At 35.4% G+C, this 20,100-nt stretch overlaps 1 protein-coding gene and 1 non-coding gene across 4 annotated transcripts in view; both read right to left on the bottom strand.

The window, feature by feature from the left end:
* Positions 1 to 874: 874 nt before the first annotated feature.
* LOC131044172 (small nucleolar RNA SNOR75) lies at positions 875 to 952 on the bottom strand. The gene has a single exon (XR_009105629.1). It is a non-coding gene; the product is annotated as a small nucleolar RNA SNOR75 (small nucleolar RNA).
* Positions 953 to 2,876: 1,924 nt separating this feature from the next.
* The window catches only part of LOC131044158 (uncharacterized), a 28,883-nt gene continuing 11,659 nt past the window's right edge, over positions 2,877 to 20,100 (bottom strand). Inside the window, exons 2-7 of one of the 3 annotated variants that reach the window (XM_057977427.2) lie at positions 18,712 to 18,837; positions 18,034 to 18,237; positions 6,287 to 6,514; positions 5,002 to 6,183; positions 4,376 to 4,651; positions 2,877 to 4,276 (exon numbers count right to left, since the gene is read on the bottom strand). In XM_057977427.2, coding sequence (XP_057833410.2) covers positions 3,035 to 4,276; positions 4,376 to 4,651; positions 5,002 to 6,183; positions 6,287 to 6,514; positions 18,034 to 18,237; positions 18,712 to 18,837 — 3,258 coding nt within the window. In that variant the 3' untranslated portion in view covers positions 2,877 to 3,034. The remainder of the gene's footprint in view (positions 4,277 to 4,375; positions 4,652 to 5,001; positions 6,184 to 6,286; positions 6,515 to 18,033; positions 18,238 to 18,711; positions 18,838 to 20,100) is intronic. The other 2 variants (XM_059207389.1, XM_059207390.1) reach the window with 2 other exon arrangements.

Below are 20,100 nucleotides of genomic sequence, written 5' to 3'. Positions count from 1 at the left end.
CACCACATGCATTTAATCGGTACAGATTTATTCTACGAATGAGAAAATGTAATTCCCCTGTATAGAAACCCTCCTTTACAGCTTTTTTAATTTAATACGCAAAACACACATCATATCCTTTGAAAAATAAATCAAAGACATAAAAAACTCTCATCAAACGAAAGTTTAGATCTAGCAGCATGTACCATTAAAAAAACCAACAGCACTGTAAATAATTGATTCATCTTTCACACAAACAGTGTTTTGTACTTTCAATGGAGATCTGTGAATAAAAAGCTCCTCCGACTGGGCGTCACAAAAATGTTTTTATCATCAAGATCATAAAAACAAATATTAAAGCCCTAACCTAACCCTTCTTCAAAACCAGACCACGTTCCAAATGTAATTCCCCTGTATACAAACCCTCATTTACAGCTTTTTTATTTGATACACAAAACAAACACCATACCCTTTATAAAATAAATCCAAGACAACTAAAGAAATCTCATCAAACGAAAGTTCAATCTAGCAGCATGCACCCTTAAAAATACCAATAGCACTGTAAATAATTAATTCATCTTTCAGACAAGCCGTATTTTGTAACTTCAATGGAGCTCCATTAATAAAAAGCTCCTGACTGGGCATCGCAAAACAGCTCTCATCATCAAAAATAAAAAACAAATACTAAAACTATAACCCTAGTTCAAACCTAGACCGCATTCTACAACTCTAGACTTAATTCAGCCCTACCTTAAATTACTGGCAGCCATCAGAAACAAAATGAATGTGTCATCTTTATAGATAAATGCCTCTGATGACTGCCGTGAAAACAATCTGTTTTCATCATACAGCAGAAAAATCTTAATAAATAAAGATGTAAAGGAAAACAAAGCGGTTCTCTCACACAAATGCCTCAATTTACATCACAAGAATGGAAATAATCAGACTCCTCATCAATTTCACATCACTAAGAACTGCTCAAAAACAAGAGCTACCTTAACAACTTCAAAAACACATTTCTCATAGTAAATCATATAAACTTTTGTATGCCCAAACAAAATCTATACAGCAACAGATAGGGTGGAGGAACCATGACCTGTTTTGCTGAAGCATCCCAAACAAGAGAAATCTTGATGTAAATATACATCAATGAATATTATAGACTTCAATAGTGGTGTAAGGGAGCCGTGGAGAATGGCAGGTGATGTAGGTGGTGGGAAAAGGTAGACGAAAAGCAGGTAAGTCGCATCGGATCAAAGGCGGTGCTGAAAACTACCACCAAAAATATTTCAGGCATGAAAACTGCTTGCAGAATTTTTTCACAGTAACTTTTCCCGGCATCAGACGAGGAAAACCCGGTGGGTTTCCCCACATAATATAGCCTATCGGCTAATGATATTATGATCCTTCGTTAAAATAAAGATTAGCAAAGTATATTTGAAAGAACTCTTTCAAGGGGGAGGAATAAATGTATTTAGTTAAAACCAAACCTTTGTGAAAGGGTGTCGTGGTTTGAAAACCAGTCCTTAAAGCTTATATAAAGCATTTATGCAATTGGTAAGGGGTATGGAGATCACTCAATGAAGAAGGTGATGGTTTGGTGGGCTATGGGCATTGGAGAAGGGGCATACAGTGTCCAAATCAAGTTACAGAGTACACTTGAGATTGTCTTAACCAGGGCTGTTTCACTTGTTGAGTGTTTACTCCAGAACATGCTATATAATGCATGCATATTGAGTAATCACTCTAGAATGTGCTGCACATGTTGAATGATTACTCTAAAGCATGTTGTGTTATGCATATTGAGTAATTACTCTGAAACGTGTTGTGTTATGCATATTGAGTAATTACTCTGAAACATGTTGTGTTGACTGTTGAGCATGGCTCTAGCATGTGTAAGTGTTAATTGTGTCTGGCTCTGGGGTACTAGTGTCAAGCAATTTATTCATGCTGAGTTATAAATAAGAATTATTCCTCTTGGAGAGTATCGTATCTATGAGAGCAAAGACCACTAAAATCTTTCTAGGATAAAAATGACAATTCCAAGTCCTCTGATTCAGATAAGTACTAAAACTTAATTCAAAGAGATATTCATAATTATTAGTAAATGAGATAAGTTAATATTAGTGAATTCTCAAAAGTTGTTATTTACTATCCAGATTCCATATTATTGAATGTCAATCTATAAATTAATATTGGTCTTAATATGCTCAAGTCTTAAACCAATTAATAGTGATAAATAAACATTGTGTGTATTTGTCTCAGTTATAGATATATTCTATAATCTTTAAACTCTATTATTAACATTTATAAATCCAGTGCTATATAATATTGACTTTGATATATAATATCTATCCCATTCTATTACTACTGAGCCAAAAAACATTACAGATTTAATGAATCTACTAAGAAACAAGAAAACATTACAGAACAAATCTCATGCGATTTGCACCCATGTGAAGTAAGGGTGCTGCATTTGCATTCATGTGTACTTATCCTGATTGGTTTCTCAGAGAAAAGCAAATATGCATACTTTCCTAATGAGAAGAATCTAATTGACCGTACAAATATAGCATTGGCTGCAGTGCATTGTCTTTCTAGCCCGCATTTCAAGTATTTTTTGTACATCTGACTACCATCTCAAAGCTCCAATTTGCCACAAGCAGGAACGATAAGTATTCGCTGTCCAATACAAGAGCACTCATGCATATTCTCCATTCTGCAGATTTAGAGTCCCTTGGTTCCATGTATCATTAGAAAACGTATTATTCACTCTACATTTAGCACCCATAAAACTTGTTTAAAAATAGATGTATATGTACTAAATGCAAGCAAAGGGATACCAATCAGGAGAAGAAAACAAAAATACTCTCCACTGCATTTGTGAACTCAACACAGAATCCAAGAAAAAAATATATTTAATAAGGCGCTAAAAATTCTGTACAAAAATTGCTCCGAACCAAATTAAGTGTCTATTTTATGAGTTTAAAAGCATTTCAGCTCTTCATTTTATCCAGTAGCAAACCTTGCAAAAAAAGGAAAAACATGTTAACTTTCATTTTTCTAAACCAAGTTTTGTTCGTAAGAGATCTCCTATATAAGACTCAGGAGTGATAAGTTCATGAAGTTGAAGCAACTCAGCAAAGGACTTCTCAAGTTTCAGAAGTTGTATCGCTTCAAGCACTCCCTTGCAAAATTGAAGCGCCTGCAATCGAAAAGCCTTTTTGGCTTGTCTTTGCAAAAGATGTCGGATCAACTCAGCTAGTTGAGACAAATTCACCTCAAGGAATTGCAAATTTTGACAACTATTCTGTGAAGATTTGCTGATCACGGGCCTTATAAGCGTGTCCATAATTGATAAAGCTTCACATTGTAGGAATTCTGATTTGGCTTTTAGGAAATTTTCCACAAGCACTCTAAAGCATGCAGTGCCTAACCAATGATGGCGTCTGAACACTTCCCTCACAAAACCTCCTTTCAGACAGCATTTTTTACTGGCAAAGAAACCTTCTAATGATGGAAAGAATATTTTTGAAACCTCATCTACCTTGGCACCATTCAAATTCCCATGTATAACCTTCAAGAGCCAGAAAGTACATGTCTGAGCCAAAGACTCGATCTTTTTTCCCTTAGGACGGGAGACCAGTTTTAGAACCTTATCCAAAAGACCCTCCAAAAGCGAGAAGTTCACCTCCAGACCTTTGGGATACTCTTTCGCTTTACAAATTTTCCGCTCTAAAATAACCCCAATGCGGTTGGCAAGTTGTTCATTTCCTTCTGTTGGAGAAGAATTCTTCTCAAAAGCTTGCAGCAAACATGAGAAAATAGTCAAAACAATCGGTTTATTGGAGTTCCTTTGGAGATAGAACTCTAGAAGAGAGAGTACTCGTAGTTTAAAATTCACTAGCTGTGATTGGGCAGTATCACTCCCAACTGCATTACTTTTATCTTTAACAATCTGGGCAAGATAAGTATCCAATCTGAACATTGCATCATCATCAAACTCACTATCCATGTCATCTGAGTCTCCTGTTCCTTTGGAATTTTTCTCTTCAAGTACTGATTCAGTTTGATCTTTTTTCTCCTGTTCTTCAAGATTGTCATCAGAATGTTCCTCATCCTCAGATTCCTCTGCTTCATCACCACTTTCAGATTCTTCAATCTCTATAGGATCTTCTTCATCACTATCCCCAAGAACAATTGGTTTACGTCGAGGTGGTTTCAGGTCCTTCTTCACAACTCGCAGCATATTCATTACTCCTGAATCAGTTATACTGTCACAAAAACACCTGAACACCTGCATGACAATAAAGAAATGAAATTCAACTTTGGTTTAGAAACATCAAATATGGATAGGAAATCCCTGTACAATATGGACTGAGAAAAATAAAGATACCTGCTCAACAGCCACACGCACAGGAGCTGATGACTGAGGTAGCAAAGAAAGCAATGCATCTATAAGAACATCCATAAAAGCAGGTGTGACATTCTCCTCATTGTGGCTTTCAACATCAAGATTTATAACATTATCAAATGCCTCCTTGCAGCATATCAGAAGTTCAGTAGCTGTTTCACAAATTTCCCCATGTTTAAGGGGAATTTGAAGTAACAACTGTATAAGTAAAAAGCGCATTGCTTGCATTCTCCTGATGTTACTCCCAGCTTTATGGGCCTGTAATGTAAATTTCCAAAAAAGATTAGAGGGATGAAGGTGCAATATGGACCGAGTGTCAGACAATGACGCTAGTAAAAATATGATTTGCAACTTAATTAATTGATTGCTTTATAATTACATGTTTCTTAACACATGCACTAAAATCACAAAAGGAAAAAAATAGCATAAAACTCTACAAATGTGAACCATGCCCACATCACAGAATGAAGCAGGTCACAGGAATATCTCAAAGATCAGATTATTTTAAAAAGGTATCGACAAAGAAAAAATGTGTTCAAACATGCATTTCTGTAGGTCCGGTTCTCCTATAAGAATAAGTAGAATTGTTAGTTCAGAATACAACTAACCGCTCGAAAAAGTTGTGTTTCTGCATCAAGCATTTTGTTAAATGTATGTTCATCATCCTTACTCAAGGGCCAAAATAGAGAGACTGATGGGATATTCTGCAATGTCCCCAGAAAGCACATTGCATATGCTCCCAAGTCATTCGATTCCAATGGACTCAATTCATGCTGCATATTCTCATCTATTTCTGCATGTTTCTCTGAAATCAATAAGCGCTGTGCATCTGCTAACAAATGCTGCATTTGCTCAATGCAAAGCCTCCTTATTTGGACCGATGCAGATTTCTTTGGCCACTTTAACTTCTCTTGCAATTCAAAAGATGTTACCTCTATACCTAGAGATGCAGTAAATAATCCCTGCACAGCAAGAAATTTCAATATCTCCTTTTGAAGAGGAAATTTTGCAGCAGGTTCAAGAGAAGCATTTTTTGAAAGATGATAAATGCAATCCACTATCCACGACCTGAGAACATCATCTGAATCACTTGCTGTTCCCGGTAAGCTTTCACCATCTTCATCCATGGACTTGACCCCTACGTTTGATGCTTCATCTTCTTGCACTGCATGAATCTTATCTGGATAACTTCTTTTATCTATCTCAAGATGACTTCCTTCCAGAAATATGCCAATCAATTTCTGCAAAAACAATAAGGATCCTCCAGCTGTGTCGAATTTACTGACCAATTTTCTTACCGTTTGTGTTCTGGTATTATTATCAAACTTTCCATCACTGTTTACTTGCAAAGCTATAACCACTGCTACTCGGCGCTCATCATCATCAAAAGACCATTTTATCACTTCCTCCAAGCAATGCTGTGCAGATTTGTAAAGATGACTGTCCTTGGCTGATAAAACATCCTCTAAACACTGTACAAACTTGTTGGACAAAAAAATTTGAACAAATGATGCAGGTATCCTTGGAAGTATCATAAGAAAAATATCAATAGCTAAATGCTTTCGGTCATGAGATGATTGCAGAAGTGTTCCTTCAACTACCACTTCCCAAAAACAAGCAAGCCTCTTTGCCAGATTCTTTTCTGCACTGTTGCGTTTTTGGCTTTTCTTTGTTTTCTCAGAAGAATGACATGAAACTGGGTGCTTGGTGACTTTTTCTAGCTCTACAAACAAAATGTCTAAGAGAGCTTGCCAGACGGAGTGAACCCGAGGATGACAGAAGGATGCTTCCTGCAATCCAAAAATGCCATTCACTAAGATACAGATCTTGCATTATTTATTACGTACATAAATTTAACTAGCATTTACTATATAATCGTCAATCTAAAATTACCTTCAATGAAGGAACAAGAAGTAGCATATTATCAGGGGTGAATAAATCACTCAAGCTGCACACATGTGGTATCATCTTGCATAAATTTCTCATCTCTAAAGGAAGTTTGTCAAAAAGCTTTAAAGCTAACAATAGTGCATCTGGATTTCCAGTTACAGGGTCCTTTTGTAACCATTCCTTTAAAAGTGAAGCCTTCAATATTCTAGTTAAAAGCACTTTTCTAGGCACCTGCAAAACTAGAACAAGTATTTTACATTAGTGATTTGGAAGCATGCAGATTTATCAGTATATAAAGTAGAGAAAACAAGTTTAAAAACTTAATAACCAACATATATCAATCACATTCAACCATTACTGTTTGCAACACTTACATCTTTCAATTCTTTTATAGAATGGGAGACAGAACTAGAGAGAAACTGTCCATCTGACTTGCAACCATTAATTGCATTCAACCATTACTGATTGCTATTCTGTCTTGCTTTCACTTAACCTAATTCCCTATTCACTGAATGATATTAACTTATTTTCTTTCCTTTCCATTTACACTGATTTTCCAAAAACTATTACTTAAAAAGCTAAACATTATCCTGCATAATCGGCACTAACAGGCAAATATCCCATTGTAAGGTTATGCTATGAAATATATATACAGCCCTTAACACCTAACTTGTCCTTTTTGAAAGGTATAAAATCTAATAGCAGAATAATCACATCATGTAAAACAACTGAAGAAACTGAATACATGATTGCAATAAGAATAAGTTGCAGAAAGGAAAAGCCATTCAACAGGAAAAATGTCCCTCTTTGTTGAAAATAGATTTATAGATTCAAACATGTTGACTATAATGAATTTGGGGCGCAATTTAAAAGACTGACATAATCTAAAAACCATTCTCAATGGACACAAATCTAAGATAGAAAATGTAACACACTGAAACAAATATGGCCATAATTACCAGATTTGGTCAGATCTGTTCTAAATCCAGCCAGATCAAAATGATTTTGACTGGTTAGATTTGTCTGATTCAATCTAGATTTTACAATTCCTATAGAAGTTTCACTGGATTTTTTTTAAAATTTGCAGTTTCGTGAATTTTTTTTAAATGTGGATTTCCAAAAAAAATTACCTTTCAAACCAAACCAAAATTTTTGAAATTGGTAACTGTGAATATAAACAATTAAAACCCATACATGTGAGCATATTTTTTCAAGATAATAAGAACATATTAAAATAATATTATATCTATTCTATAATAGTCATATTAGTTGTTGACTTAGTTGTCTTTTTTAGTTCATTTAGTGTAACTAATGCTCCTTTTATTAAAAGGCGTAGTATTAGCTTTTTCGTTTTTAGCTTTTTAGCTTTTTAAGAATATTTAGCTATTTAACTTCAATTAAACGGTTTGTTCTTTTTAGAACACCGTCATGTAATTCTCCATATATACGATGTATATTCATGAATAAGATAATTCGATTATTTCAGCAATTAATTTTTCATGGTATGAGAGCAGATCGATGGGATTTGTTAGGATTTGGCAATCGTGGAAGCGCTACCTGGAATTTATTTCCAGAAAAAAAAATCATTTTCTTGGGCGAGCTAATGTTTCTACAAATTTTTGTGTTTCAGTTCGTGGGCTTTTGGAAATTTTTGCATTATTTTCCATGAGAATTGCGCCCTGTTTCTGCTCTTCTTGCATTCTCTGTATTTCACAATTTTTACTGCGTCAGAATTTTTCCCACTGTTTCTGTGTTTCGCACGATTTTTCTATGCCTGTGTTCGCCACAATTTTTTCATGTTTTTCGGCACAATTTTCAGCCTGACCTTGTGTTTTTCTGGGTGTTGAAGGTTTCGTGTTTCTAGGGGCCAAAGTTGTTTATTTTAACTTCAGTAAAAAAATAATAAGTTAATCGGATTCCAATTGCCTTAAAGGCAACATTGGAATCCAATAACAAGGCTGGGTCCTTCTCTCCCCTTACACGCCAAGCACAAAAGAAACGTATGCTTCCATTATAGGGCCAACCCTATATTGTAATGTGTGAAGTTAAGCCCTAAGTGGGCGGCATTGTACACTCCAAACGTGTGGACCTATCCACAACATTGTAATATGCAAAAATCAATATGTAGCGTGCAAAATGGTTTTGCGCCCAAGGTTAAATGGGCCGACTTAGAGATAAGTCCAAAAGATGAAGCCCATATATATACAAGCCACTTGCAAGGCTTAAACACATAATTACATCATGCGAATTAGTCTGATTTGAGAAGTTTGAAATATCTCTGTTGATTTTAGTGCTCAGATTAGCAGTATAGGACAGAAAACATAAATTGAATGCTTAACAATTATACTGACTTAGTTCAGTGCTCAGATTTGATATAATTGAACAAAATTAGCAAGAACGGTAGAAGGAAATTAAATGCACAAAATGAAGAAGCACACAACACTATTTACCCTGGGAAAACCAATTTAATTTCCTTCTACTGTGCCTGCTAATTTTGTTCAATTATATCAAATCTGACCACTGAACTAAGTCAATATAATTGTTAAGCATTCAATTTATGTTTTCTATCCTATACTACTAATCTGAGCTCTAAAATCAACATGGTATCAGAGCCAGGTTCGTACTAACCAATGATCAGATTTAATCATGTAATTTCAGTCTCTTGTTCTTTCCTTCTTTGGTGACAGGTTCAAATAGAAATCAGATCTGAAGCAACACTGAAACCAAAAGAAAGAATTAGGTTATGGCATGTTGGTCAATGAATTAGGTCTTGAAACTGTGAACATCTTCTTTAGGCTGGAAACAAGTTTCATTGATCAGCGAACCTAATGCAAATGAGGGTGCATTTGCAACAATTAGGATATGATTCACCTTTGACCAATGGAGAAGCCTGCATGGTAGTATTTGCAATTCGTGTGGAAGTCTTCGTCAGGCTGATAGTGAAACTGGCACATTCAGGTGTATTCTCTCAATAATTTAAAATAAAAGATTCGTTCATTTAACATTTAATGTTTTCATTGTCATCAAAGTCGTCTTATTGAGAGATTCTTATATTTACTACTTGTTAAAGAGTCTCTATTTAGTCCTTGTTAAACCGAATATTATAAGAGGGTTCTTGGTTAATTAAGGTTGTTGTTAAAGGTTTATTATTTCATTTGGGTTGCATATTTATGTAGTGTTTAAGATCTTAATTGAATCTGAAATTGTTGAATTAAGCGAATAAATATTCTCTGAGCTAATGTTTTGAACCTGCATGCTTAATCTGAAAATTTTGAATCTACAAGTTAATTGAATACTGTTGGAAGTCTAGTTATTGTTTAGGTTGCAAGGTTATTCTCACAGGTTTACTGTTGAATACTATTGCAACATTTCATTCTTACATGATAAATTATGTTCAAGATATAAGATTGGAAAAGACGGTAGTATATTGTCCTTCCTGCACCATTTTGGGGCAACTCTGTTACCAACCATATATTAATGTTAAGATCTCTCCCATTGACTTTCCCTGAATAGTTGGTGGTACCGTTGATAGCTTCAATGAATGTCATGAGCTATGGCACCGTGGTAGCTTGACTCTAGCCCTGTGATTTGAAAGCATACATTATAGGTTGTCATGTATCAACCTTAGCTGGTTTGTCATTTTGATTATATATACTGCAGCTTACTAATTGCTATTGATTTGTAAGTATAGTTCTCTATCAGGCCCTCACTATCATTGCTTGGTTAGTATCTTCATTGGTAAGTATACTTCACTCTCCTTGTAAACATTCTATGTCACCATCATGTGGTACTTCACTATTAAAAGGTATTAGTACTTCCCTATCTATGATCTGATTGAGTTTTGACTATCAATTGAATGATTCTATAATAGTTACATAAAACTGACTTTTCAGTTGAGTATTTGTTATCATGAAGTGTGAAGTATTATGGAAATTAATGATATACACTATATCCTCAATTGCTGACTTAGAATTGTTCTAGTTGATAACTATCATACTTTTGTGAGCTAATTGTAGACTCTATTAGGTCATACTAATGGTTGAATGCATGTACTCTCAAATCTGTGGAAATCTTGGTGAGGCAGCAAATGAACATGACTTAACCCTTATGAGTTTCTTTGTACATCCTTCATGAAAATTAGATTTTTGTTATAACCTGTATGGTGATGTACAAGTTTCAGGTTGTATGTTATAGGCTGGCTCTTTTTAATTTGTGTCACATAAGTATTGTCTCAACATTCTATGTATCATTGGTTATATTGTTAAAGGGATGCATCTAACTTATCATGAATGTTGTGATTCTCACTCAAGGTCATTTTTATATAACCTCATATAGTAGATGATGTATGACGAGGGCCAAGGCCATGCTGACATCAGAAATCCATAAGTTTGGATTGATGTGGCTTCAGAGGGAGCTTTGAAATAAGGCATAAGGATCTTCACACTCAATTAGAAGAAGTTTGAAGATATATCATGATCATAATTGCGCCATGGGTCCAATTCATAAAAGGTGAAGTTGGCATTTCTCATCTTTGTTTATGAATACTTATGATACTATGATGCTTGGCTATCAGTCTAATATTGAGGATTAAGAGGGAGCCCTATGATCTTCAATTAAACTCTTGGTATGAAAGAATGGACAATTACTTGATAAGCCTAGGGTTTTGTAAAGATTCTAACCTATTCCTTGAATTATCCTTGAAGTATTTGAAATGCCAATTCTGATTTCTTATGTGGATGATCTAACTCTGACTGATAAAGATAGTCTCATAATTTGATATAAGAAAGAATTAGCTCAGAATTGAGATGGAAGATCTAAATCTAAAATGCATTACTTCTAGGTTAAAAGAGTGGCAAGGATATAATGAAATTATTCCAAGTCAAGTTTTCTATTGATATGTTGAAAGAGTTAGAATATGGATTGTAAACCTATATGGAAACTAACTTGAAGAAGTTGAGTATGTCTACAACCAAATATGATTTTACAGTCATCTGAATAGAGGCAAGTTGATTGGTGAGTGCTTTGGCTAATCAAAGCTAAGCATATTGTAGCAACCAAGCATATCTTGATATATTTGCAAGACACAATTGATTATGGGCTAAAGCTGCCATCACATTAGAAGACTACTTAGGTTCAAACTGGTCAAGAAGTGTTACGGACAAGGAAAACACTTCAAGCATTCGTTTCAGCTTGGACTCGTTGCGATCTCTTGGACCTACAGGAACGGTCCTCAGTTGCATTGAGTATTGTTGAAGCTAAATACATTGTTGCAAGTGTTGCATCAAGAGAAGCAGTGTGGTTTCTCAAAATTCTTGTTATGTTGTTTTGATTTATTATCAGGGTTGTATAGAGATACCTGACAATTCAGTGTTTTATGGCAGGACAATCTTGTGTTGCAGATGTTCTCACCAAGTCTCTTGAAGCTTGAATACTTCAAAAGATAGACTTGGAGTTGTGGAGAACACCGCCTTGGTTGAAAGCAGAGTTCCCAAACTCGCCGCGAGTTTGCCGAGTTGGCGAGTCGAGCCAAGCTCGGCGAGTTTTGCTGACTCGAGACTCGGACTCAGCAAGTTTTGACCATACCTCCCCTGACTCGCGAGTCAGGCGAGTTTTGGCAAAACTCGCCGAGTCCAAGCTCCAAGACTCGGCCACGACAGGTCAATGTTTTGACTTGTTTGACAAGTTAGTCTCTCCGCCAAGATTCATATATGGAATATAACATTTAAGTATAAGTGACATTTCCTTATGTCTTTTCTCTTTCTTATACTTTAAGTTATATTCCATATATATTGTTAGGATGTTTGAGAGTGGTTTTGGACCTCCATGAGTTATAATGCAAAATCTAGTTTTTGGAGGATCCTTCAAATTTCCAGACTTAGTCAAATTTCAAGCCATTTCAGGATCAAGATGACATTCTAGACTTTTAAGGCAAGTTCACTCTGACCTTGATGTAAGGGACAAGACCTAGGAGGACACTATGCATTCAACCAAGGTTTGATTTAGCAACATGAAGCGTGACCAAATAGTACACAAAAACCCTAGGAATGATCTAAATAACCCCTAATGACTCAATTGACCTAACCTCCTTCACTCCACCTTGAGGAGATCCACCTGATTTGATGACCTTTGAGAAACTCAATCCCTTCAATGCAAAGGCTAAGACACTAAAACGACCAACAACAAAACTAAAAGAGCTAACCCTAGAAAGCAAAAAGTGGGGGTCTTCATTTGCAATGGGGCGATGTGTGAGTACCTCACAACAGGGATGTTTCTTAAAATTTTGAAAAAAGGGGGTGAGTTGGAGACATTTCCGACCTGTCCCCACATCCCAAAAAATCTCCCATGGGGCACAAGGTTATTTTTGGCAAGGGACATGTCTCTAAGGAGCATATTTTCAAACCCTTCTGGCCTCACAATTCTCCCTTCCATCCAACATATATATAGCCTAAAAACTAAGAGGTCCAAGAAAGACCAAGGTCAACTATAGTCCCAAGGTAAAACCTAAGTTCAACAAGCACACTATTTAATGCTACCATACACAAGCACTCCTTACAGTTTCCAAGTGAAGATGTTCATGATGTCTCATGTTGGTGCTCCCAAAATTTCAATTTGGCCAAAGAAAATACTAAACAGAAGCCCCAAACAAGTAGATACTCTACCAGCATGTCTTTCATGGCATAACAAGCTAGCACACATTATAATTGGGCTTTATTCAATAATGGGTACATGAAACAAGTTTTAAATTGTTAAAAATCTCTTGATTTCAAGGGTTTTTTTATTTTGCCGAGTCATTGCCGAGTCATGGCCGAGTCACAAGTCGAGTCGGCCTTGCCGAGTCCGAGCCAAATCCGAGTCTGGGAACTTTGGTTGAAAGGGAGTCTCAACCTCAGTGAAACATTGTGTTGTATCAACCACCTTCTGCGGGCAATGCAAGGTGGTCTTGTACTCTTCTCAGGGAGAAGATCAAATGTAACCATCCTCTATGGGCAATGTAAAATGGTAGAAAAGATCCTCTCCACCCTCTGAGGGCAATATAAGGTGGATCCATTCTTTGCTTGTGTGAAAGATGGAGGATTATGTTTATTCCATTCTTTGCTTGTGTGCAAGATGGAGGATTATGTTTATTAGATTCCATTCTATGCTTGTGTGCAAGATGGAGGACAATGGTTATGTAGTAACTCCACTCTATGCTTGGGTGCAAGATGGAAGATTATGATATTCTGATGTTGCATTCTTCTTTGGGAGAATACTAAGGTAAAGGCAATGAATGGTGGATATGCGTGATGGATAACATGGAAAGACTCAATGATGTGCATGAATACTTGTGTATGTATTCATGACTTGCAATTGTGCATGTTAAAGTTTTGGATTCACCCTCCACAGGCAGTACAAGATGGATACTATGGGCTATTATTTGTGGCTACTTGTTGTGATCCTCTCTAAGGAGTATTTGAAGTTGACAGCTAAGTTCGAATTACAATTTAAACATTGTATGTATTACTTAGGGTTGGGCCCTAATCTTGTAACCTGGTTGTAAGATTATTTTTCTCCCTAATTAAGAGGGAATGTTGTTTATTTTAACTTTGGTAAAAAAATAATAAGTTAATCGGATTCTAATTGCCTTAAAGGCAACATTGGAATCCGATAACAAGGCCTGGCCCTTCTCTCCTTACACGGCAAGCACAAAAGAAACGTATGCTTCCATTATAGGGCCAACCCTATATTGTAATGTGCGAAGTTAAGCCCTAAGTGGGCGGCATTGTACACTCCAAATGTGTGGACCTATCCACAACATTGTAATATGCAAAAATCAACATGTAGCGTGCAAAATGGTTTTGGCGCCCAAGGTTAAATGGGCCGACTTAGAGATAAGTCCAAAAGATGAACCCATATATATACAAGCCACTTGCAAGGCTTAAACACACAATTACATCATGCAAATCAGATTGATTTGAGAAGTGTGAAATATCTCTGCTCCTTATAGTGTGAATTCTTCCTCCAAAGGTCAGCAAGGTCTCCTTCATATCAGCGAAGACAAATAATGATGATCAGCGAATACCTCTGCTCTGCAAAGTGCAATTCTGATTGTTGAATTGCAAGGAAGGTGTGCGAATTCATTCTAAAGTGTTCAAGTTCTCATTGATGTGTGAAATCACTGTTGTGGACAGCGAACATCCATTGTTGGGTCAGTGAATCATATTGATTGTACTGTGAATCCATTGATGTCCTCTTGCTCACAAAGTTCTTAGATAAGTATGACATTCACTATGATGATTTCTGCCCTAGCTGGCTAACTTTGTAACTGTAAAACTGCCCTAATATAATCAGAATTTGAGTTCCTTTGTTGCTGGGTTTTTTCTCCAAATGGGAGGTTTTCCCAAGGTAAAAAGTGTTGTGTGCTTCTTCATTTTGTGCATTTAATTTCCTTCTACTGTGCCTGCTAATTTTGTTCAATTATATCAAATCTGACCACTGAACTAAGTCAGTATAATTGTTAGGCATTCAATTTATGTTTTCTGTCATATACTACTAATCTAAGCACTAAAATCAACAAAAGTCACGTTTTCCCCGCGATTTTCGAGGCTCTGTGTGGCGTCGGCTATGTCTCAGTGCGGTTTTTCAGTCACAAGAGGGCATTTTCTATACCCAACAGCAGTTTCAATTTTTTTAGCCCGCGACACCTGTGTTTGGATTTGCGTTTTCTATGTTTGCTTAGTGCGGCTTCATTGTTCGAGATTCTTTCTGTTCATGAGTTTTTTCGGAATAGACATTGTTTCGTGGGTTTTTGCGAGCAATATTCCTCCGACCTGCTTCTCCCACAGTGACTCTCCCTCTAAAAAACCCACGCAACATCTGCCCTCATTTTTTTTACACAAACAAAAGTTTTTTCTGCGATTTTTTTTGCTTGATATAGCTTGCATTGGTGTTTAACGCGATTTTCATTGCATTTTCTATTCGCGGTCTGTTTGCAAATCATGTTTTTTAGGTTCTGCATCCCGTTCATACCCGTGTTTAAGGCTTTTTCTGACGGGAGTCCACACATTTTGTTTTGGACACAATTCCTTTCATGGCAACAGCATATTTGCTCATGGAGATTTTTTTGTTAGGCACCAATTTGAGTGCCTTTTCTCTACAACTAGGGTTTTATAATTTTTTTCCCATAAAAAATTATTTTCAGGTTTTTATAATTTTTTCCCTATAAAAAAATTATTTTGAAGGGTTTTATAATTTTTTCCAAAAACAAAAATTAATTTGGCGTTTTATAATTTTTTCCTTAAAAATATTTTTTGGTTATTATAATATACATTTAGGTTTTCTGATTTTTTTTTGCCAAAAATAATAATGGGCAGGATTTTATAATTTTTCTCAAAATTTGTCTTAGGGTTTTTCATGATTTTTTCTAAAAAATTGTTTAGTGGGTTTTCACGATTTTTTCTTGAAAAATTGTTTGAGGGTTTTCACGATTTTTTCCTGAAAAATTGTTTATTGGTTTTTTCGACTAAAAAATCATCTATACTTCATGAAGTTCACATGGGATTTTGGTTATATGGGTTTTACCTTTTTTTCCACAAAAAGGGTGATTTGTAACCTCAGATTTCAAGGTTTGACGGTTTTTTCCACAAAATCGTGCTTTGTTGCAGTCAACACAATTTTTTCCTGAAAAATTGTTTATTGGTTTTTTCGAATCTATCATTCATGAAGTTCACATGGGATTTTGGTTATATGGGTTTTACCTTTTTTTCCACAAAAAGGGTGATTTGTAACCTCAGATTTCAGGGTTTGACGGTTTTTTCCACAAAAATTGTGCTTTGATGCAATCAATTTTGGGTCACACTTGGAGTTGTTGGGGCAAACATCTGCGACCGTGGTATCTTGCAGCCTATTTTGAAATTGCTAGAGCGAACAGTGCTCAATGCTCATCTACAAAAGTTTTTGTGGTTTTTGCTAAAATAGTGTTTGTTGTTCTTTGGAGGGTTTGCCGATTTTTCCTCAAAATCGTGTTTTCAACTCAATAATTCGTGTGACAGTTCTATAATTCACATGTGAGGATGACATCAGATTGGATAGCTTTTGGTGCTCTTGGTCATTAACATCCTACATATCTTGGGGGGATCTCTATAGCAACAGAGTGTTCTTTGCATTTGTGATCAAAAGACCTGCAGTGTCTTTTGTAGGGTTTTGAGTACAATGACCATTTGGGGGGGTATTAAAATAATATTATATCTATTCTATAATGGTCATCTTAGTTGTCGACTTAGTTGTTCTTTTTAGCTCATTTAGTGTAACTACTACTGCTTTTATTAGAAGGCGTAGTTAGCTTTTCGTTTTTAGCTTTTAAAGCGTATTTAGCTTTTTAGCTTCAGTTAAATGCTAAGTTACTGGTACCTCCAAGTTTTCCCCCAAATCCGAGTATGGTACGTGTCTGATTCGGATTCGACTTGGAATCCCTGTGGAATCAGACAGGGTTCCTCTTTTTTCCTCCTAAAATGTATCCCCATTTTGACCCACGAATCCCGACGAATCTGAGGTCGACATGGCGATTCCATGGAGTTTTTTTGATGAATCTGTATCATGCACGAGGGGTTATTCATTGACTTAACGCATTTTGCTTGTCTTCGGCGGAGAAAATGGCACAACGCACTTGTCTTCAGCAGAGAAAACCAGTGACGACACAGAGGTAGACCAGCACAGAGGTAGACGGAACAGAGGTAGACTAGCACAGAGGTAGACGGCATAGAGGTAGACGGCATAGAGGTAGACTAGCAAGGGCACGACGGCACACGCACACGCACACGGCCAACTGAAATAAATTTGTTTTAATTTGTTTCTATAGTATTTTTGATGTCTTGTTTGTATTTTTATCTTCGTCGATTTATTTTGTTTATATTTATTTTCTATAGTTTTGTTTATGTATTCTTTGTATTTTTTATTTATATTTTGTATTTTTATTTATATTTTGTATTTTAAACAAAATAAATGGAGCCTTGATATAAATTTATTAATTTATGATTTATATATTAATTTATAGTTTTATAGAAATAATAAATATTAAATATTTATTTTTCATTTATGTGAAAATAAAATATTAATTACAAAATAGTTAAAATAATAATTATTAATAATACAAATCAAAATTAAATATAATATTTAATTTTAATTTATAGTACTATTATTTTAAATATGAATATTTTTTTATTGTGTAACTAATATTTTATTTTCACATTAAATAAAAGTTAAATATTTAATTATAAGTTACTTTCATAATTAAATTTTAATTATAGGTTACTTTCATTATTAAAGTTTGTAAATATTTAAATATTGTTATAGGTTACTTTCATAATTATAATAATTTCACTTTCACTTTAAATTAAATATAAATATTTAACATCTATAATTTATTGTTTAATATTAAATATTAATAATTATTTTTTAATTTGTTGTAGATAGCATAATGGAAACCACTACTAGCTCTATTCCTCAACGGACTTTCAAAACCAATCCAAATTCACCCATATGTGTATATATTTATGATTTTTATATCTTTTGTATGGACGTACCCAGACGTACCCCAAAAAAAATTGTTGTACCGGCGTACCGTACCCACGTACCCGTACCCGTACTCGTACCGGCAACTTAGGTTAAATGGTTTGTTCTTTTTAGAACACCGTCATGTAATTCTCTATATATACGTTGTATATTCATGAATAAGATAATTCAATTATTTGAGCAATTAATTTTTCAAAACATACCCTATCAACCAAATCCAGAATAATGGCAACAGCTGGTTCACGCATAAAACACTTCTTATCTGCTAGTACGAGGACATGTTGGGTGAGATCTGTTGCAAATCCAGCATCCCTTTCCGAAGCAAGAACAGTCTTTATCTCTAAACGTCCAGATCTTACCAATGCTCCATATGCAAACATTTTACCTAATAGGCCTTCCCTGGCTTCCTGCAAAATGCAGAAAGATTATTAGGTTATATAGCTCCAATACATTAATGCAAAAGAAAAATAGAGGGTACACAACAAAAATTGTCAAAGAGACTAGTAGAGGGTACTTAATATTTCATCTTTGTTGAACAAATTGTATAAGCAAGTGCAAACAGTCTATGGACACCCATCACAATCCTTGTAGTCCTTATAATTGAGATTATTAAACATGGGCAAACCAGATAGTACTTGGGGAAACCTCTAATTTGAACATATATTACCTATCAACATCTTGTAACTAATCAGACTAAATCAAACATCCAACTCCGGCAAAATGCAGACATAGTTGTTCAATGTTCACACACTCTTTCATTCTTGCAAGAAAAACATTCACTGCTAAAGTAAATCACTGTTGGCAACTGCAACTCCCCTGTCACTTTAAAACTTGCACAACAATATTAAAAGGTGCTCTGGCAGGTAAGGTATAACTCAGACCTGACCCTTCATTGAGGAAGTAACCTCCAATAACTCCTCAATGATCTTCACCAAGTCGTCCAGTTCAATGCATGAAATTGCAGCAACCAATGTTGTAAATGCCAGTGCAAAACCTTGCCTTGCGCACTAAAATCATCAAGAGACAAATATTAGATATGAACAGAATACCTAAAATGCACCCTCTTCATAACCAAACTAGAATTCTTGTTATCAACAAAAGATGAGAAAGAACCAATGTAGGAAAAAATTAAGTTAAAGGACACAAGCCAAGAAAATAGGAAGATTTTCATGAAAGAAAACAAAAACAATTTCAAACACTATTTGTATTGAATTTTCACCCTGTTTCATTTTACAACTGGAAAGAAAAGGTCAAAATTCTGCATACCAACTAATGTGCATTAGTTACATATCCTAAAGTTACAAATTCTTAAACTTGTGCAGGACCCATGGCATAAGACACTCTGTTCCTCCATAAATAACAGTCATTTAAATCTCATTGCCCACCAAACATACATGTTCCCAAACTTCATCGTTTTCTATATTACTTTGTATTTCTTCAATAACCATTGTTTTGCTTCCATATTATTCCTATATAATTGATTAGCTTGTGGCCACTTCTAATGCCTCTTAAGGATCAATATTACATTGGACACCTATAATCAAAAAGCATAAAACCATGGCACAAAAGGTCCCAATGCCAAGAATCTTACGAATGAATTGTTCTCCTAACTTTACAAACTTTATCACTATCACTCCATCAAGATACAGCTGCATACATGTACTAAAGATGTAAGGGAGCTGGAAGCTCAAGCATTGAAGGGGAAAGTGTTTCATGTCTGTAGACTACTTACCACACAGGATATTGTATGATTTTGGGCATTATATTGCCTATACAGATACGATTGTTGTTTTGAGAAATTCATATAAGATTAACTGTAATATGATCAGTCATGATGCCAATTTTAATGAACTGCATGTGAAGATTTGTTGGCAAGTTAGGGAAAAACACTTTCAGGCTTGATCACCTCCAAAACTATGTGAATTCCATAAACCACAGCTCTCTCAGTATCATTGCCTAAGCCTCCTGTAATGGATGTAGCTGACTTCGATGAAGAAGATGGGGAGCCTGATCCTTGGGTTACCATTATTTTACATTAGGCTTCTAAGATGTCATCAAAGACTAATAAATTGGGAACCCTTGGCTTAGGCCTATTGGCAAGCATTTTTTTCCCTATTTTGTCTCATGATATTTATAATTCAATTTTTGATCAAGCATTACAGCTCTGATTGGATTACGTCTGTATTTACATTTGTCTCAATTATAAGGAGCTTGAAGGGCAAATTGATAGTGGGTTTGATAAGCCCAACTCCTCTGAGGATTGTTGCGTT

This window comes from Cryptomeria japonica, chromosome 6 (genome assembly GCF_030272615.1).
Source record: "Cryptomeria japonica chromosome 6, Sugi_1.0, whole genome shotgun sequence".
Taxonomy (NCBI): domain Eukaryota; kingdom Viridiplantae; phylum Streptophyta; class Pinopsida; order Cupressales; family Cupressaceae; genus Cryptomeria; species Cryptomeria japonica.
Note: the sequence above shows the minus strand (reverse complement) of the source record. Positions and strands in the feature narration are given on the sequence as shown.